This window comes from Leucoraja erinacea, chromosome 22 (assembly GCF_028641065.1).
Source record: "Leucoraja erinacea ecotype New England chromosome 22, Leri_hhj_1, whole genome shotgun sequence".
Classification (NCBI taxonomy): domain Eukaryota; kingdom Metazoa; phylum Chordata; class Chondrichthyes; order Rajiformes; family Rajidae; genus Leucoraja; species Leucoraja erinaceus.
In genome coordinates this window covers 11,762,106-11,777,178 of record NC_073398.1, presented here as the reverse complement: position 1 = coordinate 11,777,178, position 15,073 = coordinate 11,762,106, and the positions used below count along the sequence as shown (strand labels likewise).

Sequence of the window (15,073 nt, the reverse complement as noted above, 5' to 3'; positions counted from 1 at the left end):
GCTGATTTGTATTGCTCTCTGGGTCACTGTCCATCCAAAACTTTTTGTTTCTCTTCTCTCCTTTTCCCAGCATGGTTTGACAGTAACTTGTGCTGGGTGTTCTTGACTGTGGCCCTGTAGGTTAATCCAGTAATTCAATGAAAGCTGTATCCTTCTCATCTCTAGAGGCATCTCCCCTATTTCAACCTGTAATGCTGCTGTTGGAGTTGTTTTAATCGCACCTGTACATATTCTCAATGCCCGATATTGAATGTTGTCTATTTTCTTCAGAGAAGTACTTGATGCGGACCCATATACCACACAACCATAATCTAACACAGATCTAATTAACCCAGTGTATATAGCCTTCAAAGCTGTTCTATCTGCCCCCCAATCACATCCAACTAAACATCTCATTACATTAAGTATCTTCTTACATTTGTCCACTACTTTCTGAATATGAACCATCCATGTAATCCTCTCATCAAACCATAAACCTAAACATATATAGTATTTTACTCTCTCCAATTCCTGGTTATATAATTTTCGTTTTACCCCACTATCAATTTTTTTCCTAGTAAAAAACATTATCTTTAATAATAATAATAATAATAATAATTGTATTTATAGAGCACTTTAAAAAACAAACATAGCTGCAACAAAGTGCTGTACATCACTAATCATTGACAAAAAAGTTAATACACACCAAAAATAACAATCAAAAGAAATAGTAGGAAAAGACAAGTAAAATAAAGAAACATCAAAAAAACCAAAAACAGAAGCAAAGCCACAGGCATGGTCAAAATTCCTCGTTATATAATTTTAGTTTTACCTCGCTACCAATTTTCTTCCTAGTAAAAAACATTATCTTTGTCTTTTCCTCAGAAAATTTGAATCCCCATTTATATGACCACTTGTACCTTTATTATAGCCCTCTGTAGTTTCTGCACAATGAACTTCACATTTCTCCCCCTTTTCCAGATTGCCCCATCATCCGCAAACAGTGAAACTCCCATTTCAATTACAATTTCTTCATATACATCATTTATCATTACTAAAAATAGTAAAGGACTTATTATGCTCCCTTGAGATGTTCCATTTTCAATATCTAATGTTCCTGAGTATTGATTTCCAACTCGTACTTGTATTAACCTCCCAAATAAAAAATCCTTAATCCATTTAAATATACGACCTTTAATCCCCAATTTACCTAGTTTCACTAATAACCCTTCTCCCCACATCATATCATATGCTTTCTCAATATCAAAAAATACAGCTGCTACACTTTCTCTGTTAATTTGTGCTCTCCTAATTTCATGTTCTAAACATATAACTGGATCCATGGTGTTTCTCCCCTTCATAAAACCACTCTGGTAATTGGATAAATATCCTTTATTTTCTACATAATATGTTAACCTTTCATTTACCATTTTTTCCATTACTTTACATATGTTGGATGTTAACGCAATAGGCCTATAATTCCCTGGGTTTGTCAGATCTTTACCTGGCTTTCCTATTGGGATACTACTGCCTCCTTCCAGCTTTGTGGTAATTTCCCACCCTCCCACACTTTATTATAAAATTCTAACAAAAAATCCTTGGATATTTCACTGAGATGGTTTAACATGGTGTAACAAATCTGATCTTTACCTGGTGCTGACATCTTGGTTTTTCTAAGAGCTCGGTTGAATTCTGTCTTTGTGAATGGTTTGTTAAGAACATCGTTAGTGTCTTCCTCATGTCGTATTAACTGTATATTCTCTGCTGTAGTGTTTTCTTTTCCTTTTCTTCCTTCACTAACATTGTCTGAACTGTGAATTTTAGCAAAAGATTTTGCCAACATCTCTGCTTTCTCTTCATCTTTCACTGCTGTAATTTCACCGTCCGTTAGGATTGGATATTTGTATTCTCTTTTAATTCCTTTCATTCTCCTTATCATTCCCCAAACTTGACCTACTTTTGTCTCCCTTCCCACTGAGTTACAAAATGTCCTCCAAAATTCCCTCTTTGCATTTTTTATTACTCTTCTTACACTTGCTTGCAACCTTTTGTATTCAATAAGATTCTGAAAATTGTGATTTATTTTCAAAATTTTAAAAGCTTTATTTCGACACTTAATGTCACACTCCTTAGTCCACCATGGTACACTCTTCTTGTTGTGCTTACCTCCTTTCTTCTTAATGGACTTTGTTGCTGCCTCTAAAATGGCTTCACAAACAGAAATATTTAAATTATCCACCACTTCATAAATATCAATTTTCTCCATTTCTTGATCACTAATAATCTTAAACTTCTCCCAATCAGCACCCTAAAATACCACTTCTGTATTCTCTCTGTATTATACTCCTCTAAACTCACTCCTACTACTATTTCTATCGGGTAGTGGTCACTTCCTACCGTTGTTCTTCGAACTACTTCCCATGAACAAACACCCGCCAATGAGTCTGACGCTAGTGTGAGGTCTATGGCTGATTCTGACCCTGTTCTGATGTTGATTCGTGTCCCACTTCCATCATTAAGACACACAAGGTTTTTATTCTCCATTAAATCCTCAATCACCATCCCATTTTCATCATTAGAATCATCCCACAACATGCTATGAGCATTAAAATCTCCACAACATATAACTTTCCCCCCCTAAATACCCAGCAAGTTCGTCCATAAATGGATTTAAAGCCTTTTACACGGATTATAAAAATTAACAATTTTAACCTTACCTTATCTTGTCCAAATTTCAACCACTAAATATTCTAATTCTGTTCCTTTCACCAACAATCTATACTGTATTCCTTGCTTTATAAATATTACACACACCCTCCACTCCCCTCCCCCCTATCCCTACGGATACTATCATAACCTTTGATGACAAAGTCTAATGAAGGCTTAAGCCAGGTTTCTTGAATACATATGACTTCTGGTTTCTTCTTTAACTCTTTAATGAATCCTTTAAACTCTTGTCCATTTGCTATTATGCTCCTTGTGTTCCATTGTAATATAATCAATTTGACCTATCACCAGAACCTTCCTGCCTTCCATCTGCTTCAAGCTTTTTATTGATACTCTCCCATGATACTTATTTTAAACCCAAAAACTTTTCTGCTCCCTTAACAATGATTTTTATTTTTTCTGTTTTGTGTTTAATCTGATCAGTACAGTTGATTACATATGCAATGAAAACAATAAGCTTATCAGCTGTCAGTTCTGTGTGAGTTTTGACTGCTTGACTTTCCTCTGATCTCAAAAACGGATGATTCTCTCTCGCATTAATATCCACTCTTCCCCTTTGTCCTTGCACCTTCTTCACTGCCTCTGAGTAGCTTATGTTACTTACTGTTTTCACTTGCTGAATCTCCACAGCCCTCTTCCTGACTTCACATCCCCCATACGTTACCCTGTGCGGTCCTCCGCAATTGTAGCATTTATCCTGCCTATTTTCTCTGCACTCTTCAAATCTATGCTCTCCTCCGCACTTGGGACATCTCTGCTTCCCCTTACACACCGCTGCTATATGTCCATACCTCTGGCATTTATAACATCGGAGCGGTGGAGGGATATAAGGCCTCACTGGAAAGCTCATGCATCCGATTCTCACTTTTTCTGGTAGTTCAGACTGCTGAAACTCCAGAAGCACAGACAAGCTCTCTACCCTCTTACCCTCCACTGTCCTTAACAATCTCTTAGCTACACTCACCTGGCCACCAAAAATACTACGTTTGAGTTTCTCCAGGTCTTCATCTACAGGAATACCTGTTATTACTCCCCTTGTCACTCTACTCTCACCCAGAGTCTTTCTTTTACTGACCATCTTCTTGCAAACACTTTCAATCTTCGGAGCCTTATTTTTCTGCTCCTCCGTTTTACATATTATTAACAAGTTCCTGTCTCTCAAAATCTTAGCTGTTTCCACCTCTACTACCTTCTTCTTTAGCTACCTGGATAAAGCTATCGGACTTAAATTGACATGCTCATCTTCCTTTCTAAATTTCAGTATTATTTTAACCTCCTTCCTTTCAACCTTTTTCCGAACCGTTCTTCTATCCTCTTCTGAACTGTTCCCTTCAAAACTCCTTTTGCTGCTTTGGTTGAGCTCGTTTTGCCTGACTCCTTCTTCTCCTTGATTCCTCCCTGATCTCTGACTAGACACTGACGTCCAGTCACCAAAAGCCCTATCATCTTGATCTTCGTCATCCTCTAATCCTACCTGGGTTGCCATTTGATCCAGTCACAAACCAGTTTATGTCAACCGCCAACTCCTAGTCCCTCTCTCCCTTCCACACGGGAGCTCCCCTCCAGGCCACGTCGCGGTTTCAACAGGCATCTGTGAAGCCCCCTTAGCCATTTTGTGTGCTAGCCTGAAACAAAGCGTGTGATTGGCCAACTGGCAGACAAATCAATGTTAAACGTGCTTTGATTGGACTAAAAATTACCCGAAAATTTTCCGCTTTTTCTCTAATTTAATTTTAAAAAATGTGCAAGTCTTCTTCATATCGGGTTTCAGGGGTGATTTATATAATTCATTTTTTTTTACACAATATGTGAAAATTTCATGTAGTTTGGTGACTTGGGTCACGAACCTGCAGAATAAAGCTCCTCGGCCCACAGCCTATAGAGACTATTTACAATTTTACCAAGGCCAATTAACATAAACCTACAGTGCATTCAGAAAGTATTCAGACCCTTTCACTTGTCCCACAGATTGTTACATTACAGCCTTATTTTAAAATGGATTAAATTAATTTTTTTAAATCATCAATCTACACACAATACTACAGAATGAAGAAGCGAAAACAGGTGTTTAGAATTTTTTGAAAAGTAATTAAAAAGATAACTGAAATATCACATTTACATAAGTGTTCAGACCCTTTCCTATGACACTCAAAATTGAGCTTAGGTTCATCCTGTTTCCATTGATTATCCTTGAGATGTTTCTGCAACTAGATTGGAGTCCACCAGTGGTAAATTAAATTGATTGGACATGATTTGGAAAGGCACACACCAGTCTAAAAAGGTTCCACAGTTGACTGCATGTCAGAGCAAAAACCAAGCCATGAAGACGAAGGAATTGTCCGTAGACCTTCGAGAAAGGTGATGGAGACCTTCGAGCTCCATAGTTCCTCTATGGAGGTGGGTGAACCTTCCAGAAGGACAACCAAGGAGCTGCAACACTCCACCAATCAGGCCATTATGGTAGTGGCCAGACGGAAGCCACTCCTCAATAAAAGGCATATGACAGCCCGCTTGGAGTTTGCCAATAGGCATGAGAAATGAGATTCTCTGGCCTGATGAAACCAAGATTGAACTCTTTGGCCTGAATGCCAAGCGTCACGTCTCGAAACCAGGCACTGCTCATCACCTGTCCAATACTATACCTGCGGTAAAGCATGGTGGTGGCAGCATCATGCTGTGGAGATGTTTTTCAGCGGCAGGAACTGGGAGACTAGTCAGGATCGAGGGAAAGATGAAGGAAGCAAAGTCCAGAGAAATCCTTGATTAAAACTTCTCCAGAGCGTTCTGGACCTCAGACTGGGGCAGAAGTTCACCTTCCAATAAGACAACAACCCAAAGCACACAGCCAAGACAACGCAGGGGTGGCTTTGTGATAAGTTTGAATGTCCTTGAGTGGCGCAGCCGGAGCCCGGACTTGAACCTGATTGAAAATCTCTGGACCTGATTGAAAATAGCTGTGCATCGATGCTCCCCATCCAACCTGACAGAGCTTGAGAGGATCTGCAGAGAAGGATGGGAGAAATTACCCAAATACAGTTGTGCTAAGCTTGTAGCGTCATACCGAAGAAGACTTGAGGCTATAATCGCTGCCAAAGGTGCCTCAACAAAGTACTGAGTAAAGGGTCTGAATACTTATGTAAATGTGATATTTCAGTTATTTCTTTTTAATTACTTTGCGAACATTTCTAAACACCTGTTTTTGCTTTTTTATTATGGGGTATTGTGTGTAGCTTGATGATTTGAAAAAAAATTAATCCTTTTTAGAATAAGGCTGAAACGTAACAAAATGTGGAAACAGTGAAGGGGTCTGAATGCACTGTATATATCTTTGGAATGTGGGAGGACACCAACAGAGTGATCACCTCGCTGTAACTCCTGTCTGTTGCACTCTCATACTCACAGACAATCCAGATCCTTGCAGTCTTTTTCATGAATATTTCAAATAAATTCCTTTGAATTCCCTACAAGTACACCACCAGTATATTTTCAAGATTTGTATTTTGCAGGCTATTATTTCCTCACATGTAAATGAATATTAAATGTGACTTTGGTGTAGTTTACAAATTTAAGATTGTTACCTTAGAAGTACGGTCTAGAATCATGTCATTAATTTGATACTGTGGATATTAATTTGCTGAAATTAGTATCTACAGGAACAGTGTTCGTACATCCCTTTTTTTGTAGTGTGATGCCCATAGGATCTGAGACCCTGTACAAACATAGGCACAGCGGATGGATTGTTTTGTTTATGGTGGGTAATGATAGAGTGGCTCGGAATCTAGCTTCTTCTAGTTTAGGTTATTGTCAAATGTACTGAGATACAGTGAAAAGCTTATTTGTAGGCAGGAATTGTAGACATCAGCAATATTTCCCAATCTGCTGTGCATTCTATCGTAAGGGAGTTTGCATAAGTTTCTGTTTGAGCAGACCAGTATTCATGCTGTCCATAGATAGACTGGGCATGGAGATGTTTGTTGACATTGCAGGTTTTCTGAAAGTGGAGGCGCATTTTGTCTGTTCGAATTCTATTAAAAAAAACTGCTGGAACATTACTGCAACTCGGGGCCTTCTGAAGCTACAGAATAAGATATTAGTTAATACAAAAACATTACATGAATTCTTTAATGAATCACATACATTTTCACAAAGGTGTGTATTTAAAGTGATTGCTTTTAGAACAATGACAGTAATAATTGTATGTTCTCGCACTCTGAAAATATTCCTAATGAACAGATGGTATCCACGGATTGCTGTGGTTTATTTTGTCTGCCATGCAGGCCACATGGGAGGCAGCCAGCAGAAGTAGAGTGGAAACAACATTTAGAAATGGTCAATAAAAGATTAGATCTCAGCATGCAAATGTTGCACTCTCTAAAATGAGAGAGCATCTCTGCATATATAAGAGTTGAGTCTAAATCAGATCAGATCATCCACTATTATACTGCGTGCTGAAGTAAGCTCAAGGGGGTGTATGTCCTCCTGCTCCAATTTGTTCTTGTACCAGTTACGTATTTCAATGTTATTTCTCAAACTGATTTAATTTTTTTTTTAATTTTGAAATAGAGCAGGGGTTCCCAACCCTTTACGTCCTGTTTCAGGCAACATTTTGAAAGTAAATTTACCCCCCACCCTGTTTTGTTCAGTAATTTGAGTTTACACTTCTACCATAATAAAGCAACCGACAAAGGGGAAATTTTAAAATACTGTTTTTAACATTATTATTTTAAGTTCCAGAATCAACAAATTTACTCCCTGCGGGGTAAATTTACCCCAGGTTGGGAACCCTTGAAATAGAGGATAATTGGGATTATTTATTTTGAAGATCGAGATAAAATGCTGGAGTAATTATTTATTTTGATCGTGCTTAGTTATTACCAGTATAGGGACACACTACTAATCTCAGTTAACCAATAATGTGCTCATTCAAGAAAAAATTGGTTTAAAAATATATATATATATATGATCCACATAGCATTGTTTATTGATTTGTCAACCCTGGCTCTTCCACAAGTTTGAGACCAAATTTGAAACCTGCGCAGATTCAGAAGTCTATACTTTTGTTGGGCCTTACCCCTTGCTTCGCTCTTGTTGTTAGCTTTCCTACCTGTTCAGAAAAACAGACTGAGTAGCGGGGAAGCTGTAAGAAAAATGAGACCGACTACAGTATTATCATTGGTTTTGATTCTGAGCATATTCACTGACAAAACACTTTTTAGTTGTAAATGAAAGTTGAGATATGACTCGCAAAGTACAGGTGCACAACCTTTTATCCGAAAGCCTTCGGACCAGACACTTTTTGTAATTCAGAATTTTTCGGCTTTCGGAATGTAAGATTTTTAGCGTAGATTTTAACGGCTGGCGCAGTGGTAGAGTGCTCGGCTCATATCCGCAAGGTCGCGAGTTTGCGCCTCGATCCCGGCAGTTACTCGATCGTGAGTTTGAGTCTTCAATGTAGTTTTTACTTGCAGAATAGGAGAGAATAGGGAGGGTTAGGCTGGGATCATTCTCTGCGAGATGATCTTAGTGCGGGAGACAAGTGTAGGAGAGGTGTACTGACTGTGTGGGCAGAACTTTGGAAGTGATTGTCCATTATTCTCAAAAGCCGCTGTGTCTCCCTGTCCCTCCAACTCCAGAGGAATCCGCTCCCCGATGGGCCGCTACAGCGACAAGTGGCAGTTCGCCCACAGCCCGAACTGCGCCCCCTCATCCGCAACCCGGGTTCCTCTGGAGTTGGAGTGGGGCTGGGCTAGAGTTGTTGCTGGCTGTGAGTCTCTGGGATCTCCGTGCTTGCAGTGGGCCTGGGGGTCGGTGTCCCGATGAGGGGGGCGCAGCTCGGGCTGTTGGCGAACTGCCACTTGTCGCTGTAGCGGCCCATCGGGGAGCGGCTTCTGGTGATCCTGACGTCTGTCAGCTCCTGTCCAGGGGGATGGCCGGAGACTTCAGGACCAACAAGAACCCGTTCCCCGATGCGCCGCTACAGCGACAAGTGGCAGTTCGCCCACAGCCCGAGCTGCGCCCCCTCATCCGCAACCCGGGTTCCTCTGGAGTTGGAGTGGGGCTGGGCTAGAGTTGCTGCTGGCTGTGAGTCTCTGGGATCTCGGTGCTTGCAGTCGGTGTCCCGTTGGTCCTGACGTCTCCGGCCATCCCCCTGGAATGGAGCTGAGACTGGGAACTGTACCGCCCTTGCCCCTTCCCTCTGCAACTGCAAACAACCCCACAGTTCCCAGTCTCAGCTCCTGTACAGGGGGGTGGCCGGAGACGTCACAGCCCGAGCTGCGCCCCCTCATCCGCAACCCCAAGACAAAGATGTACCTTGCACACCATCAGCTTATGTCCCTATGGGGAGCGTGTTCCTCTGGAGTTGGAACAGGGCTGGGCTGCTGCTGGCTGTGGGTCTCTGGGATCTCCGTGCTTGCAGTGGGCCTGGGGGCCGGTGTCCCGTTGGTCCTGACATCTCCGGTGACTGGCACTGACCTGCTGGCAACTCCGACGTGAAGACAGTGCAAAGCCCCCGCGCCGGTGCAATGGGCGGGGAGCTGGAGAGGGGAGGGACGGGGTCACACACATGGTCGGGAAGCAGAGGGGTGTAGGTGGGGTGAAACTGAAGGGAGCGACAATCTGCTGCTGCCTGCCCGCTGAGTTAAAAAGTTCCCATGCAAGACTCGCGATACACTGTGTATCGCGAGTCGACCATGGGAACTTTTTAACTCAGCGGGCAGGCAGCAGCAGATTGTCAATTATTAACCCTCCCGCGCAATATACCCTCACCTTCTCTTTTATGAATGGGGATTTAGTTCCCCTTTCTTTGAGGACCGACCGGAGGTTCCGCTGTCACCTCTGCGGGCCGCCCTCGGTGAACGTCTTCAAGGACCTTTCTTCAAGGACTGAAAAAATGTCCGCTATTCGGAGATTTTCATTATTTAGAACTTCGGATAAAAGGTTGTGCACCTGTACTGCCAATGACAGGGCCATTATCTTCATAATATTTTTTATTTGAAATATTTGGGCTGTAGTCTAAACTAAACTAAATTACATTGTGTACCAATGTAACTAGGATATTTTCTTTCGAATGATTTTTGCGTAAATGGTACTATTTTTTGCAAAGTTAATGGTTTATTTTTATCTGGGTTCACAGGCCTTACATGTCGGTTGGAACTCTAAGAGATCAGGTTATCTATCCGGATTCTGTGGAAGACATGCATGAGAAAGGATATGCAGATCTGGATCTGGAGCATATTCTAGATATTGTGTATTTGAACCATATTGTACAGAGAGAGGGAGGTATGAGTTTCATTCCAAAAATGCTTATTTTTAATAGATAGTATTTCAGTGAGATAATTTAATTAAATCGTACCATTGCATTTTATTTCCAATTTAGTACTTGATAAATATAATATTTTGTATACTATATTAACAATTATATAATTAATCCCCTGGCTCCACTACTATTTATGATTATTTGTAATTTAATGTGTGTTTGATTTTAAGATCAACTATAAATAATTAATAGCAATGAACTTCTGGCTGGGTGATAGTGATTGTTTATCTTACGGAACAAAGTAGTCACCAAATTATCATGTAATTCTGAAGCTACACAATGAAATATTAGTTAATACAAAAACATTACATGAAATCGTATTTAATGAATTGCATGAATTTTCATAAAGTCATTGTGCATTTAAAATCATTGTTTGTAAAGCAATGAATGTGATTGTCCATTGTGTTTCTAGAAGAAGAATTTTTCGTAATATGTTAACAGGAGTTTAAGCGATAAACATTTGATACTATGTTTCAGGAAAGTATATCAAGAAAGCCTACCAAATATTTTGTCAAATAATTAAAGTTTTAAGGAGTGCATTTGATGAGAAAAGAGATGGGCATAAAATTATTGGGAAAGAATTCCATCATTCCCCAAAATTCCCATCACCTTCAACCTGGGATGGCAGGACTGTCATATGCTGAGAGAATGGAGCAGCTGGGCTTGTACACTCTGGAGTTTAGAAGGATGAGAGGGGATCTAATTGAAACATAAGGTTGCTAAGGGTTTGGACACGCTAGAGGCAGGAAACGTTTTCCCGATGTTGGGGGAGTCCAGAACCAGGGGCCACAGTTTAAGAATAAGGAGTAAACCATTTAGAACGGAGACGAGGAAACACTTTTTCACACAGAGTGGTGAGTCTGTGGAATTCTCTGCCTCAGAGGGCAGTGGAGGCGGGTTCTCTGGATGCTTTCAAGTGATAGCTGGATAGGGCTCTGAAAAATAGCGGAGTCAGGGGATATGGGGAGAAGGCAGGAACGGGATACTGATTAGGGATGATCAGCCACGATCACATTGAATGGCGGTGCTGGCTCGAAGTGCCGAATGGCCTACTCCTGCACCTATTGTCTAACATGATCCCACCACCAGTCACATCTTCCCATCCCCACCCCTTTTCCCCTATTGTGATACAACTCCCCATGCCACTCCTTTTTTTTCCTCATTCCTTTTTACCCAAACCATCCCCTCCCCAGGTACTTTCCCCTGCAATTGCAGGAAATGTAAAATCTGTTGCTGGACCTCCTCCCTTAACTCCATCCAGGGACCCTAGCAGTCCTTTCAGGTGAGATAGAGGTTCATATGCACCTCCTCTAACTTAATCTAATGCATCCGGTGTTGCAATGCAGCCTGCCACACATCGGCAAGACCAAATGTTGACATGGAAAGGGAAAAATGTCATTAGTAATGCCAATGGAAAATATTCTCCAGCAGAGGATTGCAAATTGGCGCAGTGGTAGAGTCGTTTCTGACAGCGCCAGAGACCTGGGTTCAATCCTGACTTTGGGTGCTGTCTGTACAGAGTATGTATGTTCTCCCTGTGAGCGCGTGGGTTTTCTCCAGGTGCTTCAGTTTCCTCCCATACTCCAAAGACGTTTGTAGATTAATGGCTTTGGTAAAATTGTCCTTTGCATGTAGGATAGTGCTAGTGTACGGGGATTGCTGGACAGCGTGGATTCAGTGGGCTGAGGGGCCTGTTTCCACACTATCTCTAAAATCTACAGGCGACAATGTTCTTGTTTCCTTTATGTTAGAAACTGGGAACTTAATATTTGTACTGTGTGAAGGAAGATAGACCTGCCCTGACAAGATTGTATAGTAGACTTACCTCATACAATGAATTTAAAATGAATGCTATTATTCTGCAGTAACCTCGATGATACATAATCCAGTTTACCAGAGCAGTCATTTAAAGTTACCAAGGTCATGTTGGTAACATGGAGCTTGCAGAAACTAACCATTCTAGGAGTACGATTTGTTGAGCTGTATTCCATTTGCCTCTTCTTTCCCTAATCTCCCAACCTGTAAATCTTTCTGCGGATTCCCTGTTTCCCCAACACTACTTGCCCCTTCACCTATCTTCATATCATCTGCAAACCTGGCCACAAAACCATCAATTTTATCATCCAGATCATTGACATACAACATGTATGTTTGTACCATTGCCCGGTGGGGAATTGCCTCAGCGCAGAGGGAGAAGAGGGAAGAGACTGCAGCCCTAAGATTTTTGCCTCCACCACAGTGAGGAGGTGTTTGGAGGACTCACTGTGGTGGATGTTAATTTGTGTTTATTGTTGTTTATTATTGTATCATTGTATGTATGACTGCAGGCACGAAATTTAGTTCAGACCGTAAGGTCTGAATGACAATAAAGGAAATTCAATTCAATTCAACATGAAAAGTAGTGGATCCAACACCGCCCCCTGCAGAACACTACTAGCCACCGGGATGCCAACCAGAAAAGCCGCTTTATTCTCACTCTTTTCTTTTTGCCAGACAGCCAATCCTCTATCCATGCTAGAACTTTGCCTCTAATACCATGGGCTCCTTCTATATCCATCTTCAGAACTTTTAGCTTCCCAAGAAAATTCTCCTTACTGACAGCGACTGCACTCACTTCTGCTCCTGACACTCCTGAATTTCTGGCGTGTTCTGGCATCTTACTCCGAAAACAATTGCAAAAATGTGTTCAGTTTGTCCAATATTTATTTGTTCCCCAATACTACTTCTCTCGCATCATTTGTCAGTGGTCCAATGTCCATTCTTTTACTCTTTCTATATCTGAAAAATCTGAATGGTTAGATCCATTCCTGGCCATTACATGCAATATATTTGAACAAGTTTATTTCCAATAATAAATAATGACATTTTGAAAATATGATGTAAAATTTACTAAGTACTGTTTAATTTGGCAGAATTTTGATTTTTTTACAGTAAGTGAGCATTATTTTTTCCTGTTGCAGGGTGGGATGCCTTTACTGACTGGAAGGATGTCTTGTCTGGGGGTGAGAAACAAAGAATGGGGATGGCACGAATGTTTTATCAGAAGTGAGTGGGCTGTAAGATAAACGTTGAAAGTTATTACGAGATTGATCAAATATCATGGTTGCTTACTTAAATAATATATAAACTAAATTGCTCCTTTTGTTATCCTGTAGTCACTTTGTTTATCTGGTCATTCACTGGTAATCTTGTCCATCCCTCATTCCACACTACGGGAAATTTGTAAAACGAGACGGTGCAGCAAAAATATAGTAGATTGGTGTCGGGAAATAGGGATTTCAGTTGATGAATAAATGGAAAATGCTTTTGTTAGAGAGAGAGGATTTGTACTTTATTAGATAGCACGTTCAAGATCATGAAGGGTTGAAGAAGAGTGAAACAAGGACACTTCCATTTGGCAGAAGGGTTGAAAATGAGACGACATTGATTTTAAAGTGAATGCTAAAAGAGCCAGAGTGATGAAGAAAATCTTTCTAGGTTAAGTAGGGTGAAAATGAGAACAAGCCCAACTTGGGTGGGGGGAGGGATAGCGAGAGACAGAGAGGGAATGCCGGGGCTACCTGAAGTGAGGGAAATAAATATTCATATCACTCGTCTGTAAGCTGCCCAAGCGAAATATGAAATGCTGTTCCTCCAATTTGCGTTGAGCCTCACTCTGACAATGGAAGAGACTGAGGACAGAAAGGTCTGTGTTGGAATGGGAAGGAGGATTAAAGCGTCCATCAACTGGGAGATCAGGTTGGTTCACGCGGGCTGAGCGAAGGTGATCTGCGAAATGATCGGCCCGTCTGTGTTTGGTCTTGCCGATGTATAAGAGTCCACATCTTGAACAACGGATACAGTAGATGAGGTTGGAGAAGGTGCAAGTGAACCTCAGCCAATCCTGAAAGGACTGTCGGCTCTCTGGACAGAGGTATAGTGACAGGTGTTGCATCTTCTGCGGTTGCAGGAGAAGGTACCTAGGAAGGGGATGGTTTGGGTGGGAAGGGATGAGTTAACCGGGGAGTTGCAGAGGGAATGGTCTCTGCGGAAGGCGAAAATGGAAAAAATGGGGATCCCGTTGGAGGTGGCAGAAATTTCGAGGATTATGTATGCGACGGCTGATGGGGTGGAAGGCAAGGACTAGGGGGGACTCTGTCACTGTTGCGACGAGGGGGGGGGGAGGAGCATGGGGCGGAGCTGCGGGGTACCGAGGAGACACGAGTGAGGGCATCATCTATGATGGGAGAGGGGAACCCTCGTTCCCTAAAAAATTATGACATCTTTGATGTTCTAGTATGGAACATCTCATCTTGGGCACGAATGAGGGCTTCATCTATGATGGGAGAGAAGTGTTTGGCACAAACATTGTGGGCCAAAGGCTGCATTCCTGTGCTGTATTGCATGAACAGTTTACACCGCAGGTTCTGAAAAGAATGAATGAAACATCTGTTTCATATCAGAGAATGAAAGTAGTACTGCGGAAAATGTTCAGAATCTTCACGTTATAATATACTTATTTGCAACTTAATATCCCTTTCTTGTTTAACTTGACCAATTAAATTTATAGTTTTGATCCCTTTAAATATCATAGAGAACAAAAACAGGCCTTTTGGCCCAACTTGCCCACGCCAACCAACATACCCCATCTACTCTAGTCCCATCTGCCTGTGTTTGGCCCATATCCTTCTTAACCTGTCCATGTATCTGTCTAAATGTTTCTTAAACAATATTTTGATTTTCTTTAATTTTGTTTTCTAATTTTATGTAAGATTTACATTACATCAATTGTTATAAGAAAAAAACCTCTTGGAAATATATCAGTGGTTATTGTAGTTTACAGTTTATTTGATTTTATTTAGACCAAAATATGCATTGCTTGATGAATGTACAAGTGCCGTGAGTATTGATGTTGAGGGCAAGATATTTCAGACTGCAAAGGACTCGGGGATATCATTACTTTCTATTACTCATAGGCCATCTCTATGGTGAGTACTCCAACTTTACAAATATTCTAATGAAAGAATGTTATACAGTTGCATGCAAACTAGGAATAAATTAATTGCTACA

General features: G+C 41.1%; 1 protein-coding gene across 2 annotated transcripts in view; it reads left to right on the top strand.

Annotated features, from left to right (window-relative positions):
• Positions 1 to 15,073, top strand: part of LOC129707999 (ATP-binding cassette sub-family D member 2-like) — a 72,592-nt gene that overhangs the window by 29,361 nt on the left and 28,158 nt on the right. For both annotated transcript variants that reach the window (XR_008725262.1, XM_055653551.1), the window contains exons 7-9: positions 9,842 to 9,987; positions 12,985 to 13,069; positions 14,866 to 14,991. Coding sequence is in view for 1 of the 2 variants with exons in the window: in XM_055653551.1 (XP_055509526.1) it covers positions 9,842 to 9,987; positions 12,985 to 13,069; positions 14,866 to 14,991 (357 nt within the window). In the remaining variant the exon portion in view is untranslated. The remainder of the gene's footprint in view (positions 1 to 9,841; positions 9,988 to 12,984; positions 13,070 to 14,865; positions 14,992 to 15,073) is intronic.